The 15,881-nt window shown below is 57.1% G+C and overlaps 1 protein-coding gene across 2 annotated transcripts in view; it reads left to right on the top strand.

Annotated features, from left to right (window-relative positions):
• LMX1B (LIM homeobox transcription factor 1 beta) overlaps positions 1-6,560 on the top strand; it is a 75,299-nt gene extending 68,739 nt beyond the window's left edge. The window contains exons 3-8 of one of the 2 annotated variants that reach the window (XM_053564471.1): positions 697-929; positions 3,068-3,249; positions 3,443-3,520; positions 3,645-3,711; positions 5,444-5,587; positions 5,886-6,560. In XM_053564471.1, coding sequence (XP_053420446.1) covers positions 697-929; positions 3,068-3,249; positions 3,443-3,520; positions 3,645-3,711; positions 5,444-5,587; positions 5,886-6,043 — 862 coding nt within the window. In that variant the 3' untranslated portion in view covers positions 6,044-6,560. Of the gene's footprint in view, positions 1-696; positions 930-3,067; positions 3,250-3,442; positions 3,521-3,644; positions 3,712-5,443; positions 5,609-5,885 lie in introns of both variants that reach the window. The other variant, XM_053564462.1, reaches the window with a different exon arrangement.
• Positions 6,561-15,881: the final 9,321 nt, after the last annotated feature.

The following is a 15,881-nucleotide window of genomic DNA, read 5'->3' as shown; positions in this document are numbered from 1 at the left end:
AGGCAGTGGTTCTCAACCTTCCTAATGCTGCAATGTATTTTCATTGTTAAAAAGGGGTCACGACCCACAGGTTGAGAACTCCTGCCCTAAGGGAACTAGGGAGCCATGGAAGAGTCTGGAGCAGAGAGGCAACATAACCAGATGTGAGTTTTAGAAAGATCCCTGTGGCTCCTGTGTGAGTGTGTGTGTGTGTGTGTGTGTGTGTGTGTGTGTTGGGGGAGGAGGAGTTATTGAGGGGCTGGAGGGGCCAGGAACCCATGGAGGGGACCGATGGCTGCTCAGACAGGAGAAGAGGAGCCCAAGCAGGGTGGAGGGCTGGACAGGGCTGACTGGGAATTGCTTGGATATGAGGGTGAGGGATCATCAGGTTGGAGGCAGATTTGGTCCGGAGTGAGGGTGGAAGGGACTCTTCTTAGGAGGATGTCCTGGCCTGGGGGAAGGTTAAGACGGACCCTGCACACTGCCCTCTAGTGGCCACATTGTTCCTGAGCTTCTGCTCCCAGGAGAGGCTCCTCTCATCAGGATGCCCTACACTCACCCGGACACCCTTGAGGCAGAAGAATAGGGATGCAGGCCCCTCGCTGTCTGTGCCCATGTCCAGGAGGGTCAGGGTGGCAGGAGGGAGAGGCCCTCAGCACCAGAGTCCCTGGGAGGGACCCCTGAGCCCAGCCAACGCTCCCCTTTGTGCACCTGCAGGCTCTTCGCAGCCAAGTGCAGCGGCTGCATGGAGAAGATCGCCCCCACCGAGTTTGTGATGCGGGCGCTGGAGTGCGTGTACCACCTGGGCTGCTTCTGCTGCTGTGTGTGCGAGCGGCAGCTGCGCAAGGGCGACGAGTTTGTGCTCAAGGAGGGCCAGCTGCTGTGCAAGGGTGACTACGAGAAGGAGAAGGACCTGCTCAGCTCCGTGAGCCCTGACGAGTCCGACTCCGGTGAGCCCCAGCTGGAGCGGCGGGCAGGCCATGGGGAGGGGGGCTCAGCGGGGTGTGTTCAGGGGTGTCCTGTCCGGAGACGCCAGGCCCTGATCCAGGGCCTGAGCTGCACAGACACACTATGTACACACAGACACTCGTGTGCACACTCCCAAGCATAGGTAACACACCTCTGCTCACTCTCCCTACGGCCCACATATCCATACACACTGGCATGCATGTGGTCACCCATGTACGCACACGTAACATGCACCTGGAGATGCCCATGCCCAGGAGCATATGTATGTACTAACATACGTGTGACCAAGCATGCAAAAGCCATGCCCAGGTAAACACACACACATGGCCCAGCTTCTCTACATATGGCTGCCATGGTTCGTGCACATGAGCATCTTGTGGTTGCACATATGTTTACACACACCCTCTTGTTCTCTTGCCACCCCAGCACCACACCAGGGCTGCAGCGTAGGGACCTTTTGGGAAGTAGGGATCTGATGTGTCCTCCCCTCCCTGGCCCCCCAAAGCCTTCAGCAGTGGGGAGCAGCCAGTCATGAGCTATTCCATGTTTTCCCAGTCCCTGGGAACCTCTGGGAAGAGGGAAAGACCCCATTTTCCAGGGTGAAGATACATCTCTACTCTGTTCCAGACCCCAAAAGGACTATGCCAGTTTGGAGTCCTCCTGCCAGGAAGGGCAAGGCCAGCTGGGAATGAGTCGGAAGGAGGGAAAGGCCTGGTGATGGCTTTAACCCTTGTCATTCCTGGGAATAGTGGGGAAGGACTGGAGCAGGGAGCATGGAGAGGAGAGGTCCTGGTCTGCCCAGCCCTTTGTGTGACCTTGGGCCCCACCATTGCAGGATCTGCCCACACAGGAAGGGTTTGTCACTGCTAGGGACCATGGTGGAGGCAGTGGCTCTCCACCTGTCACTGCTGTCCCTGGGCAGGGTAGCACCATGGCCAGGCCCATTGGTATCTGTCTGGACTCCATGGGAAGAGCAGAGGCTGACATGGGGCCACAGTCACTTCATACCAGGCCAGGGAGAGGGAGTCCTGGCAGGAGAAGAGTGGCTCCCTCCTTGGGGGCTCATGCTCTGAGGAAGACAGGGCTGGAGGAAGGAGACTAGTCTACACGAGCAACAGCAAGAGGCCCAAGGGTGGGCGGGGTGGCTCCACCATACATCTGGGGCTGGCATCTCTGACACTTAAACAGCAGGTGTGGAAGTGGCTGTGGGTGTGTCACTGGGTGAAAGCACGTGCTTCTGTGTGCCATGCACGCCCCTCCTCATCCCTGCCCACAAGGACAGCCTGTGTGTGGGTACTCCTGGGAGCTGATGTGCTTGGGCCTTTGCGGGCCCACGTGCCAGGCTGCATGTGCGTGTGCCGGTGTGCATCTGCGTGTGTGCACACCTGCATGCTGTGCTCATGAGCACTCTCGTGAGAATGTCGGGTCCGTGTGCCCTTGCCTGTCAACTCTTCATCCCTGGAAGCTTCAAGGAAGAAACTCTTTGCAGCCTCCTCTTGAGCCACTTGTGTCTCGCTGGCACTGGGCTGGTATAGTGGGAACTGGTTCCCTTTAAGGTTGGCATGCTAGCCTGGTCTCCTATGGACTAGAAGTCAGTAAGCTAAGGCAAGCCCCAGCCAAGATGTGTCCAGGGAAGCCCAGGGCCAGAACAGTCCACAGGTCCCAGCCTTTCTCGTTAGGGGTCTGTTAGAGGCAAGAGATCTGCCGTTAGGTGTGTACCTGTGCACACTTCTGTGTGTATCTGCCTGACCGTGCATGTGCACCTGTGTATCTGTCTCCTTCTTGTGCCTGCATTGAAGCCTTCCTGAATATGCATGTGCACGTCTGAGCCTGTGGTTGTCCGCAGTGAACTTGTGTTCATTCTGTGCAGGTCCACACAGGTGGCCGGCAAAACAGGACAAGGAAGTAGGGGGTGTGATGGGAAAGGGACATGCAGGGCACAGGGACAGGAGATAAGGGACCGGGACAGGGAGGTAGACTTTATCCTGAGTCTACTGGGGAGACATGTGGGTGTCAGCAGAGGGCAAGGGGACCGGGCATCAAGTGGCCTGAGGGTACAAGGCTGGGGCCTGGGCCACCCCTCAGCCCAGCTTGATAGGCTGGGTTGTCTCCCCCACAGTGAAGAGTGAGGACGAGGATGGGGACATGAAGCCGGCCAAGGGGCAAGGCAGCCAGAGCAAGGGCAGCGGGGATGACGGGAAGGACCCCAGGAGGCCCAAGCGACCCCGGACCATCCTCACCACACAGCAGCGAAGAGCCTTCAAGGCCTCCTTTGAGGTTTCCTCCAAGCCCTGCCGGAAGGTGAGGGGCATCTGGGGCGGACACCTCACACCCCACCCCCACTGCCTTTCCAGATCCTACCCCCTCTGCACTTGCTGGGGGCAGGATGTCCCTCCATGTCCCTCCATCCACCATCACCCCCTCATGTCCCAGACCTGCCACCTCCCAGCCCTTGCCCCCATGGGCCTGACCTGTCTCCTTCTCTCCGGGCCAGGTCCGAGAGACACTGGCGGCTGAGACGGGCCTCAGTGTGCGCGTGGTCCAGGTCTGGTTTCAGAACCAAAGAGCAAAGGTGAGTGGCCACCTCCAGCCTGTGCCAGTCCCGGCCAGGGTGGGAGTAGGGGACGGACAGGAGACAGAGGTCCACCTGGGGGTGGGGCAGGGAGGCCCTGGCCTAAACTGTGCTCTCCCCACAGATGAAGAAGCTGGCCCGGCGGCACCAGCAGCAGCAGGAGCAACAGAACTCCCAGCGGCTGGGCCAGGGTAAGCTGGGGCTGGGACTGGGGACAGAGGATCCCACTGTCTCTTTTAACCAGATTCCCGGGAAACCTTCACCAAGGCCATCAAAGCCCAGGGAACTTCAGAGGCCTAGAGAAGTAGAAAAGCAGTGGGGCCAGGTGACATGGGGAGGAAGAAGACAGGAGGGGTGGTAGTTTCTGCAGTCAGAACAGTGATTTTGTGCAAGGCCTGGGTCTTAGCACTGAACACAACCCATCCCTCTCAGTTCTCACAGAGCCCTGCAGAGAAGGGTCTTGCCATTCCCATTTCACAGATGAGGAAACTGAGGTTTGGTGAGATTCAGGGACTTGCCTGGGGTCTCTCAGCCAGTAAGGCACAAAGCTGGACATCAGCCCCAGGCATGAGGCTCATCAACTGTGCTTTTAACAGAATAGCACTGCTTTGCAGCTAGAACTCAGCAGAAATCTGACAGAGTTTGTCAGGGTGCTGAGGAGTCTGCTTGGGTGGTGAGGGACCAAGCGAGGGGTCAGGCTCCCTTTCACTGGGCTTTGCTAAAAATGCTGTTTCCACATCAGGATCTTGGGCCAGGACTGGTCTCCTGGGGCCCATGGTGACATTGAGCCTCCAGGGCTGTGAAGGGAGGGTGCAGGGACAGCTGGAGGCAGAGTTGCCTGCTCTCAGGCACAGGGCACTGCTGGGCAGCCCCTTCTACTCAGGACTCAAGGCCAAGGCCAGAGCCAGACTGGATGTCGGGCTTAAGAGCCCAGCTCCTCCTTCCTCCTCCCTCTGCCCGTCCTGGGGCTGCAGTCACTGCCTCTGGTCTCCCAGCCAGCTCCTGGAATGTCTCACCCTCTAATCTTCCTAGCTACCTCCTGGACACAGCCTCCCTGAGAATGTCCCACAGTCCCCACCCACACTTTAATCCCACCACTGTCCACATGTATATGGCACACCCTGCCCTCCCCACCTCATCTCTGAGTGGTACCATAGTCCACCCTGTTGCCCAGGCCAGGAACCCAGGAGTCACCTCAGACCTTCCTGTCCCTCATGCATGGCATTGCTAAGTCAGGGTGTTTTCTTTTCTCGGGTTCCACTCACCCCGCCTGAGATCCCGGCCCCTCCCCAGACCTCCTCTGCCCACTGGCTCCAGCTGTCCCTTACCCTGCTAAGACCCAGCTGGCTCCCGAAGGCCGTCCGTGGCTGAGGTCCCTCTCTCAGCTTGTCCTCCCAGGCTGGTCTCATGTGCTGGCAGTTCCTCTAGTTTAGGCCTCTGCTGCCCTCCACCTGGCATGCCTCGCCTCTGCTGGGGCCTGCCAAGCCTCTGCTGATTCTTTAAGTCAGGGAAGGGTTGGACCCCTTCCTCCAGGAAACCTTGCCTGGGCCTCTTTGCCCTGGGTGTGGGACTTTGGTGCTCCCAGATGTGGGGTGTGCATGGGACTCACATGTAGAATCAACCATTGCCTAAATGGGGTCCCCTCTCCAGGCCCCTGAGGGAGGGGGGCACAGGGGGTGGGGTGGAGGGACCCTAGATTTTAGTAAACTGATTCTGGAAGAGGAGCAGAGACATGTCTGGGGAAGGGGCTGGGGAGTGAGGTGTCTGGACAATCTCAGCCAGCGAGGGGCCCCTGGCGAGTCCCAAGGAGGTCAGAAGGGAGTCCTGGGAGACATCTGTGGGGCTTCCAGAGAAGCTAGGCCATGAGGGGCTGCCAGGACGGGCCAGGCAGGACCAGGCAGTGATGGCATGCTCTGCCCCCAGAGGTTCTGTCCAGCCGCATGGAGGGCATGATGGCCTCCTACACGCCGCTGGCTCCGCCGCAGCAGCAGATCGTGGCCATGGAGCAGAGCCCCTATGGCAGCAGCGACCCCTTCCAGCAGGGCCTCACGCCGCCCCAAATGCCAGGTGACCACATGAACCCCTATGGTAAGCTGCCCCACCCCCCGCCTACCCCAGCACTGTCCCTACTCCCTGCCTGGCTGGGCAGGACTGGGACTGTGACAACCATCTGCCACCCTGGGCATAGGCAGGCCCAGTCAGTGCAGCCCACCTGCCTCTTCCTGACAGCCAGTCCCTCTGGGTAGGACTGGCCAGCAGGCCATCCTGTCTCTCTCTGGCCTCCAGCTGTACAGCCTGCAGGGCTGACGGGGCCCCCAGGAGTCCGAGCCAGCACTCTTGTCCTGACGCGCCTTCTGTCCCCCAGGGAATGACTCCATCTTTCACGACATCGACAGTGATACCTCCTTAACCAGCCTCAGTGACTGCTTCCTCGGATCCTCAGACGTGGGCTCCCTGCAGGCCCGCGTAGGGAACCCCATCGACCGGCTCTACTCCATGCAGAGTTCCTACTTCGCTTCCTGAGAGCCAGCCAGGCGCATGGACACTTGGGCACGGGGCCTGGGATGGGACTGCAACCCCAGCAGCTGGCCTGGCTACCCCCACCCTGTTGCCCACATAGACTCTACAGACAGCCATACGGTGCCCTCCCCTTGGCCAGCCGGGCCTGGCTAAAGTGTCCATTGGGCATAGCCAGACCGGTAGATGGACACAGCCTGGGCAGAGGCTGTGTCCTACCCACAGAGACCTTGTCACCCCCAGGGACCCAGAGCTCTCGGATGGCCACTTGCCTTCCGGCCCCACCTCGGCCTCCATCAGCGCTTTCTCCCTCCCCATCTCTTTTTTGGGAAGCTTAAATTCTCTATATTTTTTTAAACGTCCTCTCTGTGTCCAACCAACCTCCATGGTTCCCCTGCCAGCCCCAGGACGATGATGCCTGTGACCTGAGAAGCGTGTGTATCTGGCCCTGTGGTGGTGCCCACCTCCCCCTCCAGCAAGGGCCAGGCCTGCCCAGCCTGCCTGAGCTTGGAGCAGCTATAGGGAAGAGCCCCACAGGTGTGCCTGGCCCACACTTGCTCTGCCTGAGCAGGAGGCACTGGGGGGCTGGGGGTGTGGACCGAGCCCAGCCAGACCCAAAGGGAGAGGAGGCACATGCACACACGTGTACAGGCACACCCTGCACACGCACACAGGGCGCCCTGCAAGCCTGCCCTGCCTTGTCAGGGAGCAGAAAGGAGGCTGGAATGGGAACAGAGGGGAAAGGGAGAGGGAGGTTGAGCTTGAAGCACATGGACCCAGATGGGGCTGCCTGGACAGGGAGGACAGAGACAGAGACAGAGCCCCCAGAACCAGGTAACGTCAGGTCAAACAGCAAAACCCCTGGGTGAACAGGGACCGCAGACTTGACATTCTACCTGCTGCTTGGCTCCCTCCCCAGCCACTCCACCCCTCCCCACACCTCTGGTGCTCTGTCCCATGCAGCACTTGTCCTGGTCTCTCAGTGCCAGGTGACTCCTGCATCCCCCTTAGATGGTCCCTCCTACAGGGCTTCAGCTTTCCCTGTAAAGGTGTGGGGCAGACACCAGCTGCCAGAAGTGAGCTGGCCCGTCACCTCCCCTGCTGTCAATGCCCTGCCTCTGTTAATGCAGCCGAGGTCCAGCGAGTGTTTGGGCCACATGACATTGGACACTGCTCATCCTGCCCTTCTGTAACTGAATCCCCTGGCACTTACATACAAGTGACAGCTAAGGCATCTCTTCTCGGTGTGAGTGCAGGATGGAAGGGGGTATTTGCTGTTTAGGACCAGTGAAGGACTGACTTTCTTCTTGTTCCTTTCCCTCTTCCTGGATTCAGTCCAGCCTGTGGGGTGTGTCTGTGTGTACATCTCCGTGACCGCTGCTTTGCTTCCTCCCAAGTGCATCTGCTGATGTGAGGAGTCGGCCCTGAGTATCACTCTAGGTGTGTGGCCCATGGGGGCCTCTCCCTATATGACTTTGGCCCATTAACTAGTTCTCCCCCGGTGATGCATTCCAACCACATGTCCAGCCCTCTTGCAAGCCTGCGGGATGTTGCAAAAGATCTTGTCCAGTGCCCTTCCAGAAGCAGGTACCCTGTCCCCACCTCAGCTCCAGATGGCTCAGCACAAACCCCATCAAAGCAAGGGAGGGCAGCCTTCTGGGCCCTGGGACTCACTGTGCCCTGTTCAGGTGCTTGCAACCCTGCCTTTAAAGTCCAGCCAGGCCACCACCCTGTGGTCAGCCTGGTCCAACCCTGGAGTACCTGAGGTCGATGAGTGTCCCTCTCCACCTCGGGCCCGTCTGCCTAGCTCTCCCTAGAATCCTCAGAGTTCACCAACCTGCCTGTGCTTTGCTCCCTGCATTGTGGGGACCTCAGTCCCTCCAGAGCATCCTGGGTCACCTGCCTCACTCATGCTGGGCTTCTGTACTCACACCCCACCACACTCTTCCCCAGGGCAGGCCTGTCAGAGGAGAGCACATGGCTCAGTGTCACCCCTCAAGCCTGAGCACCAGCCATTCTGGGGCTCTTCCTGTTATAAGCAGACCTTCACCAAGGACCTCAGTTGATGCCCTTGGTCCTCCTGCAGCCTCAGCCCCTCTGGAACCCATGCCACTTCTGGGCCCTTGGGCAGCCACACTGGCTTCTCGAGACATGCTCCCCTTTGCACATTCAGTCTGAATCATACCAGGGACACATTGCGATCCCAAGATAGCACCCTGGGCTTTAAGGAGACCACTGTTCTCTCCTAGGCTTGTTAAGCTGGAAGAACATCAGACATGGCTCACCTGCTTCGCCTCCATTATTCCACAGCGGGAAGACCAGAGCTGGGAGGGGGCACGAGACCTGCACGTAGTCTCAGCCAGTGGCAGAGCTAGAGCTGAGACCAGGACGTGGCAGCCCAATGATCCCCATGTCGGGGCATGACTTGTCTTTAGTTAGCTTGCTGGCCACGGGGTCACCTCATCCCACTCTGGAATCTTACAATCCTCAAGTCCTGCCGGGCCTCTGCTCCCTCTTGTCATGCTGAGAGCTCCCTGGCCAGGAGCTGGCATAGGGACACTCAGACTATTAAAGCCAGAAGAGCCCTCAAAAGATACCCCATCAGCCATGCCTAGGGGCCTTCACGGGCTCCCTGACACCAATGCCCACTCTTCCCAGTTCTGGACTAGGTGTAGGGCCCAGGCGAGCAAGATGTAGGCTCTCTCTCCTAGAAGAAGAGGCAAATATGCTCCATCCCAGCCCTGTCCAGACTTTAGGGACCCATTTCTTTGAGCCTGAGGCTCACAGAAGGGAGGTGAGGCGTTTGGGATCACCCAGCAAAATCTGGCAGGGCCGAGCAGGCTCACCAGGGTCTGGAGTGAGCAAAGAGGAGCAGGTCCTTCCCTCTTCATGGGAGGAAGTACAGCCCCAGTGGGGGCTCCAAGAAGTAGCTAGGACCACCTCTGCCCCTGCCATGATAAGGGATCACTGTCATGTGGGGCTGGGGTGGGAAACCCTAGGGAACAGGGTAGTGACTGTGTGGGCTCTGGAGGAAGAGGCAGAAAGTGAGAAGTGGGCAGGAGGAGTCTGGGGGAAAGCCCAGGGAAGTCAAGGCCCAGACAGTGGAAGGAATTCACCCCAGGTAACAGAGTCAGAGGGGGACCAGAAGCCAGCACCTCACCTGCCTGCTTCCAGGAAGCCCGCCAGGTGCTCTGCTATCCTGAGGGACTCCTCTGGAAGCCACACAGAGGGTCCCATGGCCACAGGGGTCAGACAAGGGGCCAGCACAGCTTGTGGGAGAAAGGGTCATGTGCATGGGCAGGCCCGGGCGCCACACCCAGATGAGCAGGGCTGGCACAGGGTTGGGGGCAGCTTCTTCTCCTTCAGGAAGTTCTGCAGAACCTGGCAGTGAGGCAGCCTCCCCTGCCCATCTGGTTGCCCTTTTCACTTAGCACACTGGGAGTCTCAGCAAAGGAGGAGGATTGGCTGACAGCTGCCTGTCCCCAGCTCGGTGAGGGAGAGCCTGTAGCTCTGGGGCTGGCTCTGCCCCCTGGGGAAAGGGCTCCACACTCGCGCGCATGCCCACACACACACTCACACCTGACGCACACAGAGGCTCACACACCCACATTCACGGGCACAGCTGCCTGGGGCTGAGGGCAGGAGGAATCCTCCAGCATCTAGTCCTTGGGAGGCACCACTGCAGGTCAGCCCCTTCTGCGGTGCCCCAGCCCCACCCTGGGGTCCCGCCGGAGCCCGGCCTAGCCAGGTGTGGGGTCCCAGCCACTGGCCATTCCTCTGTTTTCTTTGTATAGACTCTCACTGCCCACCCGCCATCCCCAGACACATTTTATTTAATAACTTGTCATTGTTAAATTATTTATTAGCGTTTACCATATCACCACCCCACCCTGCCCTCCACTCTCACCTTCCGCCTCTTCCCACAAAAGCAGAAAATGGAAACAGCAACAAAAAAAGATGAGACATCAGTATATTTGTAAATAAACCAACCTGTACACGCCTGTGGTGCTTCTCCTTGGGGGACTGGTGGGTGGAGCAGGACGGGGCCCTGCTGGCCCTGAGCCAGTCATGCATATATGATGTTAGCAGGGACAGCCACCAGAGCCAGCAGGCCAGGGAGGACAAAGGGCTTCAGGCCCGGGTCCTGCCAGTCCCATCCTGTAACCTCACCCCTGCCATCCTTGCCCCAGCCCAGCCCTGAACTTTCTCCAGTCTTGAAACAGATGCATAGTACCCATCTCCATCTCACTGTTCATTCATTCAGCCAAGCAGTGTTTGGGAAGGGCCCCTTCAGGGCAGCCACCTGAGAACTGGGGCTTGGGGTCCCTGCCTCAAGGAGATAGTGTGATGTGATAACGGCTCAGTTGAGATACAATGAAGCCAATTACCGGAGTACCCAACCTTGCTTGGAGGAGTGGGGCATCATGGAAGGCTTCTTGGAAGAAGCTACACATTAAGCTGAAATCTGAAGTTGTCTGGGAGTGGAGCGGGTTGTTTGGGAGTACCCCAGGCTTCCATAAAAACTCAGAGGCAGGCAAAGTCTTGTGAGTCTCTTAAACTAAGCTAGCTAAGATTGAGGGGAAGGCCAGACCATCCAGCCTCTGCTGCCCAGTGGAGAATAGACCTGACTAAGGCAAACTGGATGGAAGCGGGGAGGTTAGGGTTAACGTCTATGTGAGAAGTGACAAGGCTTTGACTAGGGTGGTAATGGGAGTAAAAAAGGGCACGGATTCCAGAGATACTGGTGAGGACGGAGTCAAGGCAACAAATATCTGCGTCCCTGGGTAACAGGAGATGGAGGTGTGGGGAGGGGTGTGTGTGAGTTGACGGTCTCTGGGGCATCAAAGTGGAGATGTGCTAGGCCAGGGCCAGGCCTCAAAGGGACCAGATGCCGAGCACCCGGGTCTTTAGCAGGCAGGAGGACAGTAACTGAGGCACAAGGTGGATAAATTCACCAAGGGAGGGTGACTAGGTGGTAGAAGGAGAAACTGAGGCCAAACCCTGAGTGATCACGAGAGCTTGGGACTGGCTGTGGCCGGGGGATCTAGGGGAGATAGTGGCGCAGATAGGGAGAAGGATACGTTTCCTTGCGTCTCAAGTTTCCCTGGAGTACTTTGAGGACCATCGAGGTGTGTGCACGTGCATTTGTGTCTGGGGATCGCTTTGCCTGGGTATGTCATGCATGAAGCTGGGTGCCTGCAGGTATTGCTGTGTCACACGTGGCTGTGTCTACCAGCAAGGCTGCTCATAACTGTATATGAAGTTGGGTGTCCCTGGTGCGTGGGTATGTTGGTGAGGATTTTTGTACCTCCACACAGGCATGTCTTTATCTATGCATCCATCCGGGCCTCCTGTCCACATACTTGATGTCCTAATGTTCTTCCTTTTCCCCACCTCTTCTCCCCATCCCTGTGGCAGGGCCACCTCAAAGACACCTTTAAGCATCTGCCTGCCCATGGGCACCAGCGCCCCTAGGGGCAGGCACCTCCCTGTGCCCTCCTCTGGACTCACTTTTCACCATTCCAGCCGCTGCAGCTTCCTGGGGTCCAGAGATGTTGAGGACCTCCAGCTCATCTGTCTCCTCACCGACACCTCAGCAACCTGACACAGGACCCATGTTTCAGAAGAAAAACCCGAGGCTCAGAAGGAGGACAAGACCATCTCAATATAACAAAGCTAATCAACCAGGGATAGTGGAACCAGGGTTCAAAGCCAGGTTTGGCCACAAACCCATGTCCCTGCCACCATCCCAGGCTGCCTCCCCAAGCCCACACTCTCTGTCCCTGCAATCTGGTCCTTCAAGGTCATGCACAGGGACTCTGTGCCCAAGGAAACCCCTGCCTTCAGAGTGCCTCACTGGGGCTCAGAGTAATTGCGTCACTTAGCCCAGGCTGCACAGCACACAGACAAAATTAAATTGTGTCTATGGGTCCAAGTCTCAAGCCAGGGTTCAGGTGACAGGGGGCCTCTAAGCTCCACCCTGGCCAGCAGCCGGCTGCCAACTCTCTTGCCTACAGCAACTGTTTAAAATGCTGTCACTAAAATATGTGTGAGGGGTGAAGGGGAGGGGACTGTGCTAATCCTCTCCACTATCACCTGCTTGTCTTCTTCTCAAGCCCAGAAGGTACAGGCATGGGATGGGGGAGAAAATATCCCTGGGGACAAGAGAGGTAATGAGGGGAGAACCCCTCTGAGCCCCCCCTTTCTAGGGAGAGATTTAAACAGGACAAACTTAGCCAAATGCTCACTGCCACTCACAGGCTTCGACTCTCTGACTTGACTCATGACTACTGCTCTTATCCCATTGCACAGATGAGAAAGCTGAGGCTTAGAGGAAGTAATGTGCTCCAGGGTAATTCTGTTCAGAAACTTGAGGCTGGGGAAGGTTTAGGCCACGGATCCTGCAGGAGCTTAGATGGGGGAGGTCTCAGGAGAGGAGCATGACTGAGCCCACCCACAAAACTGGTCTTCAAGAGGTCTGAAGCCCAGGGAGAGAGGCAGGGCCCCCAGTACTGCCTCCGGAATCCCTCCCTAGGCCAGTCCTACAGCCTTTCTTAAGAAGCTCAGGAGCCCTGGATTGAGAAGGTGAGGTGGGTCCAGCAGCTGCACAAAACGGGACTCAGCCTGGACAGATGGGCACTTAGACTGATGATCCGAAAGGCACGGGAGGATGGCCAGGAGGAAGGTCACCCGCTGGGCCGAGCCTGTGCACCTAGTTTCACTTACTCCTCGCAGCCCTGTGAGACAAATTATGTCCCTTTGCCAGATGAGGACACTGCCCCTGTTCCTCCCATGACTTGCGGTCTTGCAGGTCCCACTGCTCTGCCCTAGACACTTTCTTTGGCTTCTGAGTGTCCCAGATCTTGACCCCAGGCACTCATGGACAGGGGAACTCTGTTCATGCCTTTGACTTCAGAGCAACCACGGGAGTTCAGCTGGAAAGTGGAGACAGACCTCGGCTGCTCATCCCTTGCTTGGCAGACCCTCAGAAGACCCAGGCCCACCTGGGTGGAGCCTAAGAAAAAGGAGTTTGGAGAAAGAAAGGGCTCCAAGCGGGGAGGGCTGGTCACTGTGCCTGGGAAACCAGAGACAGCTTCGTGGAGGAGCAAACACTTGGGCTGGGCCTCCAAAGATGAGTCAGAGTGGGGCACCAGGAGATGGGAGGGTTGACCAGGAGAACAGGTAGAGCAAAGGCCCAAGGTGGGATGGCATGCAGGAGGCCGGAAGGCAGGGCCCACCCAGGGTCCAGGGGGAATTCAGAGTAGGAAGCCCAGAGACACTGGGAGGTAAGATTGGTAGTGCCAGGGTCAGTTAGGGTAGCAAGGGACACTGGACACATCCTGTTATTTGATTAAGCTGGAAATAAAGTCAGGACAATATGAGAATTGAATACAGAGAAGTATAAGCATTCTCAAGCATACCTATTCATGGCCTTAAGAGGAATAATAAAACAAAAACCTCTCTACCCGCTCCCTAGATAACGAAAATGTACATTTTAATCCCTTAGAGTCCTTGGTGTCCCCCACCATGGTCTCAAGAGCCTCTGTTTCTTCATTTGTAAAACTCTGACTCAAATAGCATCAGCAGCAGTGATATAGTAAATTCTAAGCATAGAATCTGGTAGGAATGAGCTCAGGGGCAGGCGGCCCGCGGTGAACCTTCCCTCTGTGGCGGAACATCCAGGTGGCTTTCTATGGCCAGGGTTGCACTTTCAATCCTTCCTCCTTATCAAATCCTAGGGCGCTTTGCACACGAGTTCCAGGGAAACTCATTTGAATTTAGCTACTAAACCTGCAGTCACCCATCAGGCCGCGAGGTGGCGGTCGGGAGTCAGGTGAACGCGAGAGGCCGCGGGGGCGGCGGAAGCCCCTGATTGCGCTGCAGAAGGCGGGAGGGAAGACACCTGCTCCCCAGAGGCGTCAGCGCGCCCCGCAGTGCGTGGGCGCGGTTCCCCTACCATACAGTGCATGCCCCACGGCGCCCCTGAGAAGTGGACGTGAGCATTTCCATTTTACAGGACAGGAGAGCGGGCTCAGAGATGTAAAATAACCTGTTTGAGGTCACACAGCTAGGAGGTCGCAAGCTGGGGTTTGAACCAGGGCTGGGACAGAGACAGAACATAGGAAGAAAAAAGGGGAGATGGGCGGGGGATTTAAGAAGTAGCACCCTCTTCTTGGGCATCAGCCACTCAGCGCCTCGTTACACTGCTCTCACTGACGCCTCTTGCCAGCCCGCGAAGGGTACTTCACCACCCATTTCACAGATACACCAGTGCCATGAGCCCCAGGGGGGCCCAGGGGCGAAGTAGAGGGCGACGGGGCTGGCAGCCCCCACACGGCCTAGCAGACCTTTCCCGGGGAGGAAGGTCGGCGTCAGAGCAGCCCCACCCTCCCCAGAACGCCCGCTGGACACATGCGGGGGGCTCTTCTACCAGGGCGAGGCCCGTGTCTACTTTGGGATGCGCTGTCCGCCCTGGATGCTTCCAGAGCAGGGGGCCACAGGGCACGAGTGGGATCCCCTGCCCCAGGGTCAGCATTTCATTCTGACCATTCCAGGTACTGAGCCCCACCGGGCCCTGTGGGGCGGGAGGCAACTGATCTGACAATGGCGACGCGCTGCACACTCTTCAGGCCAGGGAAGCTTCCCGGGAGCTTTCTCCTGTGACGCCAGCCTTCCTTTCCCCCTTCTCCGAGGCTGAGAGACAGCAGACATGTGACCACAAGGGCTGTACCAGAGGAGCATGGGGAGAGGGCGGCGGGAGATTGGCCCTGCTAGGCAGCTGGGGCACCTTCTAGCGTCACCAGTTGTAGGGATGCGCTCAGCCATGCGCCTCACCGCAGCGGGGGGCTCTGGAGCCGTGGCCAGGTCGTGGGCAGGCGGTGAGTGGAAAGGAGGGCAGAGAGGCTGTCGTTTATCAAGGCATTAAAGTGCTAACTAATAAATGGCCAATAAAGCCCTTTATGGATTAAGCTAGTTTGAGTCTCTCTCACGTGTCACCAAGGAGTGATGACTAAAAGCCCACCTCATCTCACAGAGTTATTGGATGAATAAATGAAGTAGTATTTCCCCAAAATAAAAAGCTGGTTCTCAGCAGAGCACAATAGTGACCTCTGTACCTCCCCTCAATTCTGCAGTACCACATATCGCCCCACTTCATTTATATGAGTGAGTATGGTCTGTGAAAACTCTACCTGTGTGTGCACAGATTTTGAGCTGGTATTTAAGAGACGTCATTTGGAGACTGCATCCAAAGGTATATTGTCAGAGATTTCTTGAGAACAAATGACAATGATGATTGCTGGCATAAAATACCCAATGGACAGCATATGTCATCACTGTGAGAGAGGTTCTTGCCATCCCAGCTGTTGTGGCCTTGAGCACCTGCCTGATGAGTGTCCCTCTTGTTCCCCCCACACAGAGTGGGGACATAGCTCTGGTTCACTCACAGCGGGAAGTTGGAGGCTGTGCTGCAGGGACAGGCAGTGGGTCCTTCATACACTACAGAGTTCAATCGAAAAATAATTATTGGTGTTGAGTTACTAATAAGCAAATAATCAGGTTATACCCATCCAAAAATGTCCACACGCAGAGTGATGGTGACAAGGGCAGAAAACTGGAATCACGCTCTACAAAAACAAAGTGAAGCTGCAATTCTGCAAGAAGGCAACTTAGTGCAATTGATCATTTTGCTTACCAAATACCTGCCAACGCTTAGTAATAGTGATATAAGGACGCTAATAGTATTTACCGGGATCAGTGCCTTCAGGTATTATCCCATTTAATTGTCACTCAGAAGTTTTGTTCTTGTCCTCATTCCATAGATGAAGAACCTGAAGCTCTGAGG

Source organism: Nycticebus coucang, chromosome 2 (assembly GCF_027406575.1).
Source record: "Nycticebus coucang isolate mNycCou1 chromosome 2, mNycCou1.pri, whole genome shotgun sequence".
Taxonomy (NCBI): Eukaryota; Metazoa; Chordata; class Mammalia; order Primates; family Lorisidae; genus Nycticebus; species Nycticebus coucang.
Note: the sequence above shows the minus strand (reverse complement) of the source record. Positions and strands in the feature narration are given on the sequence as shown.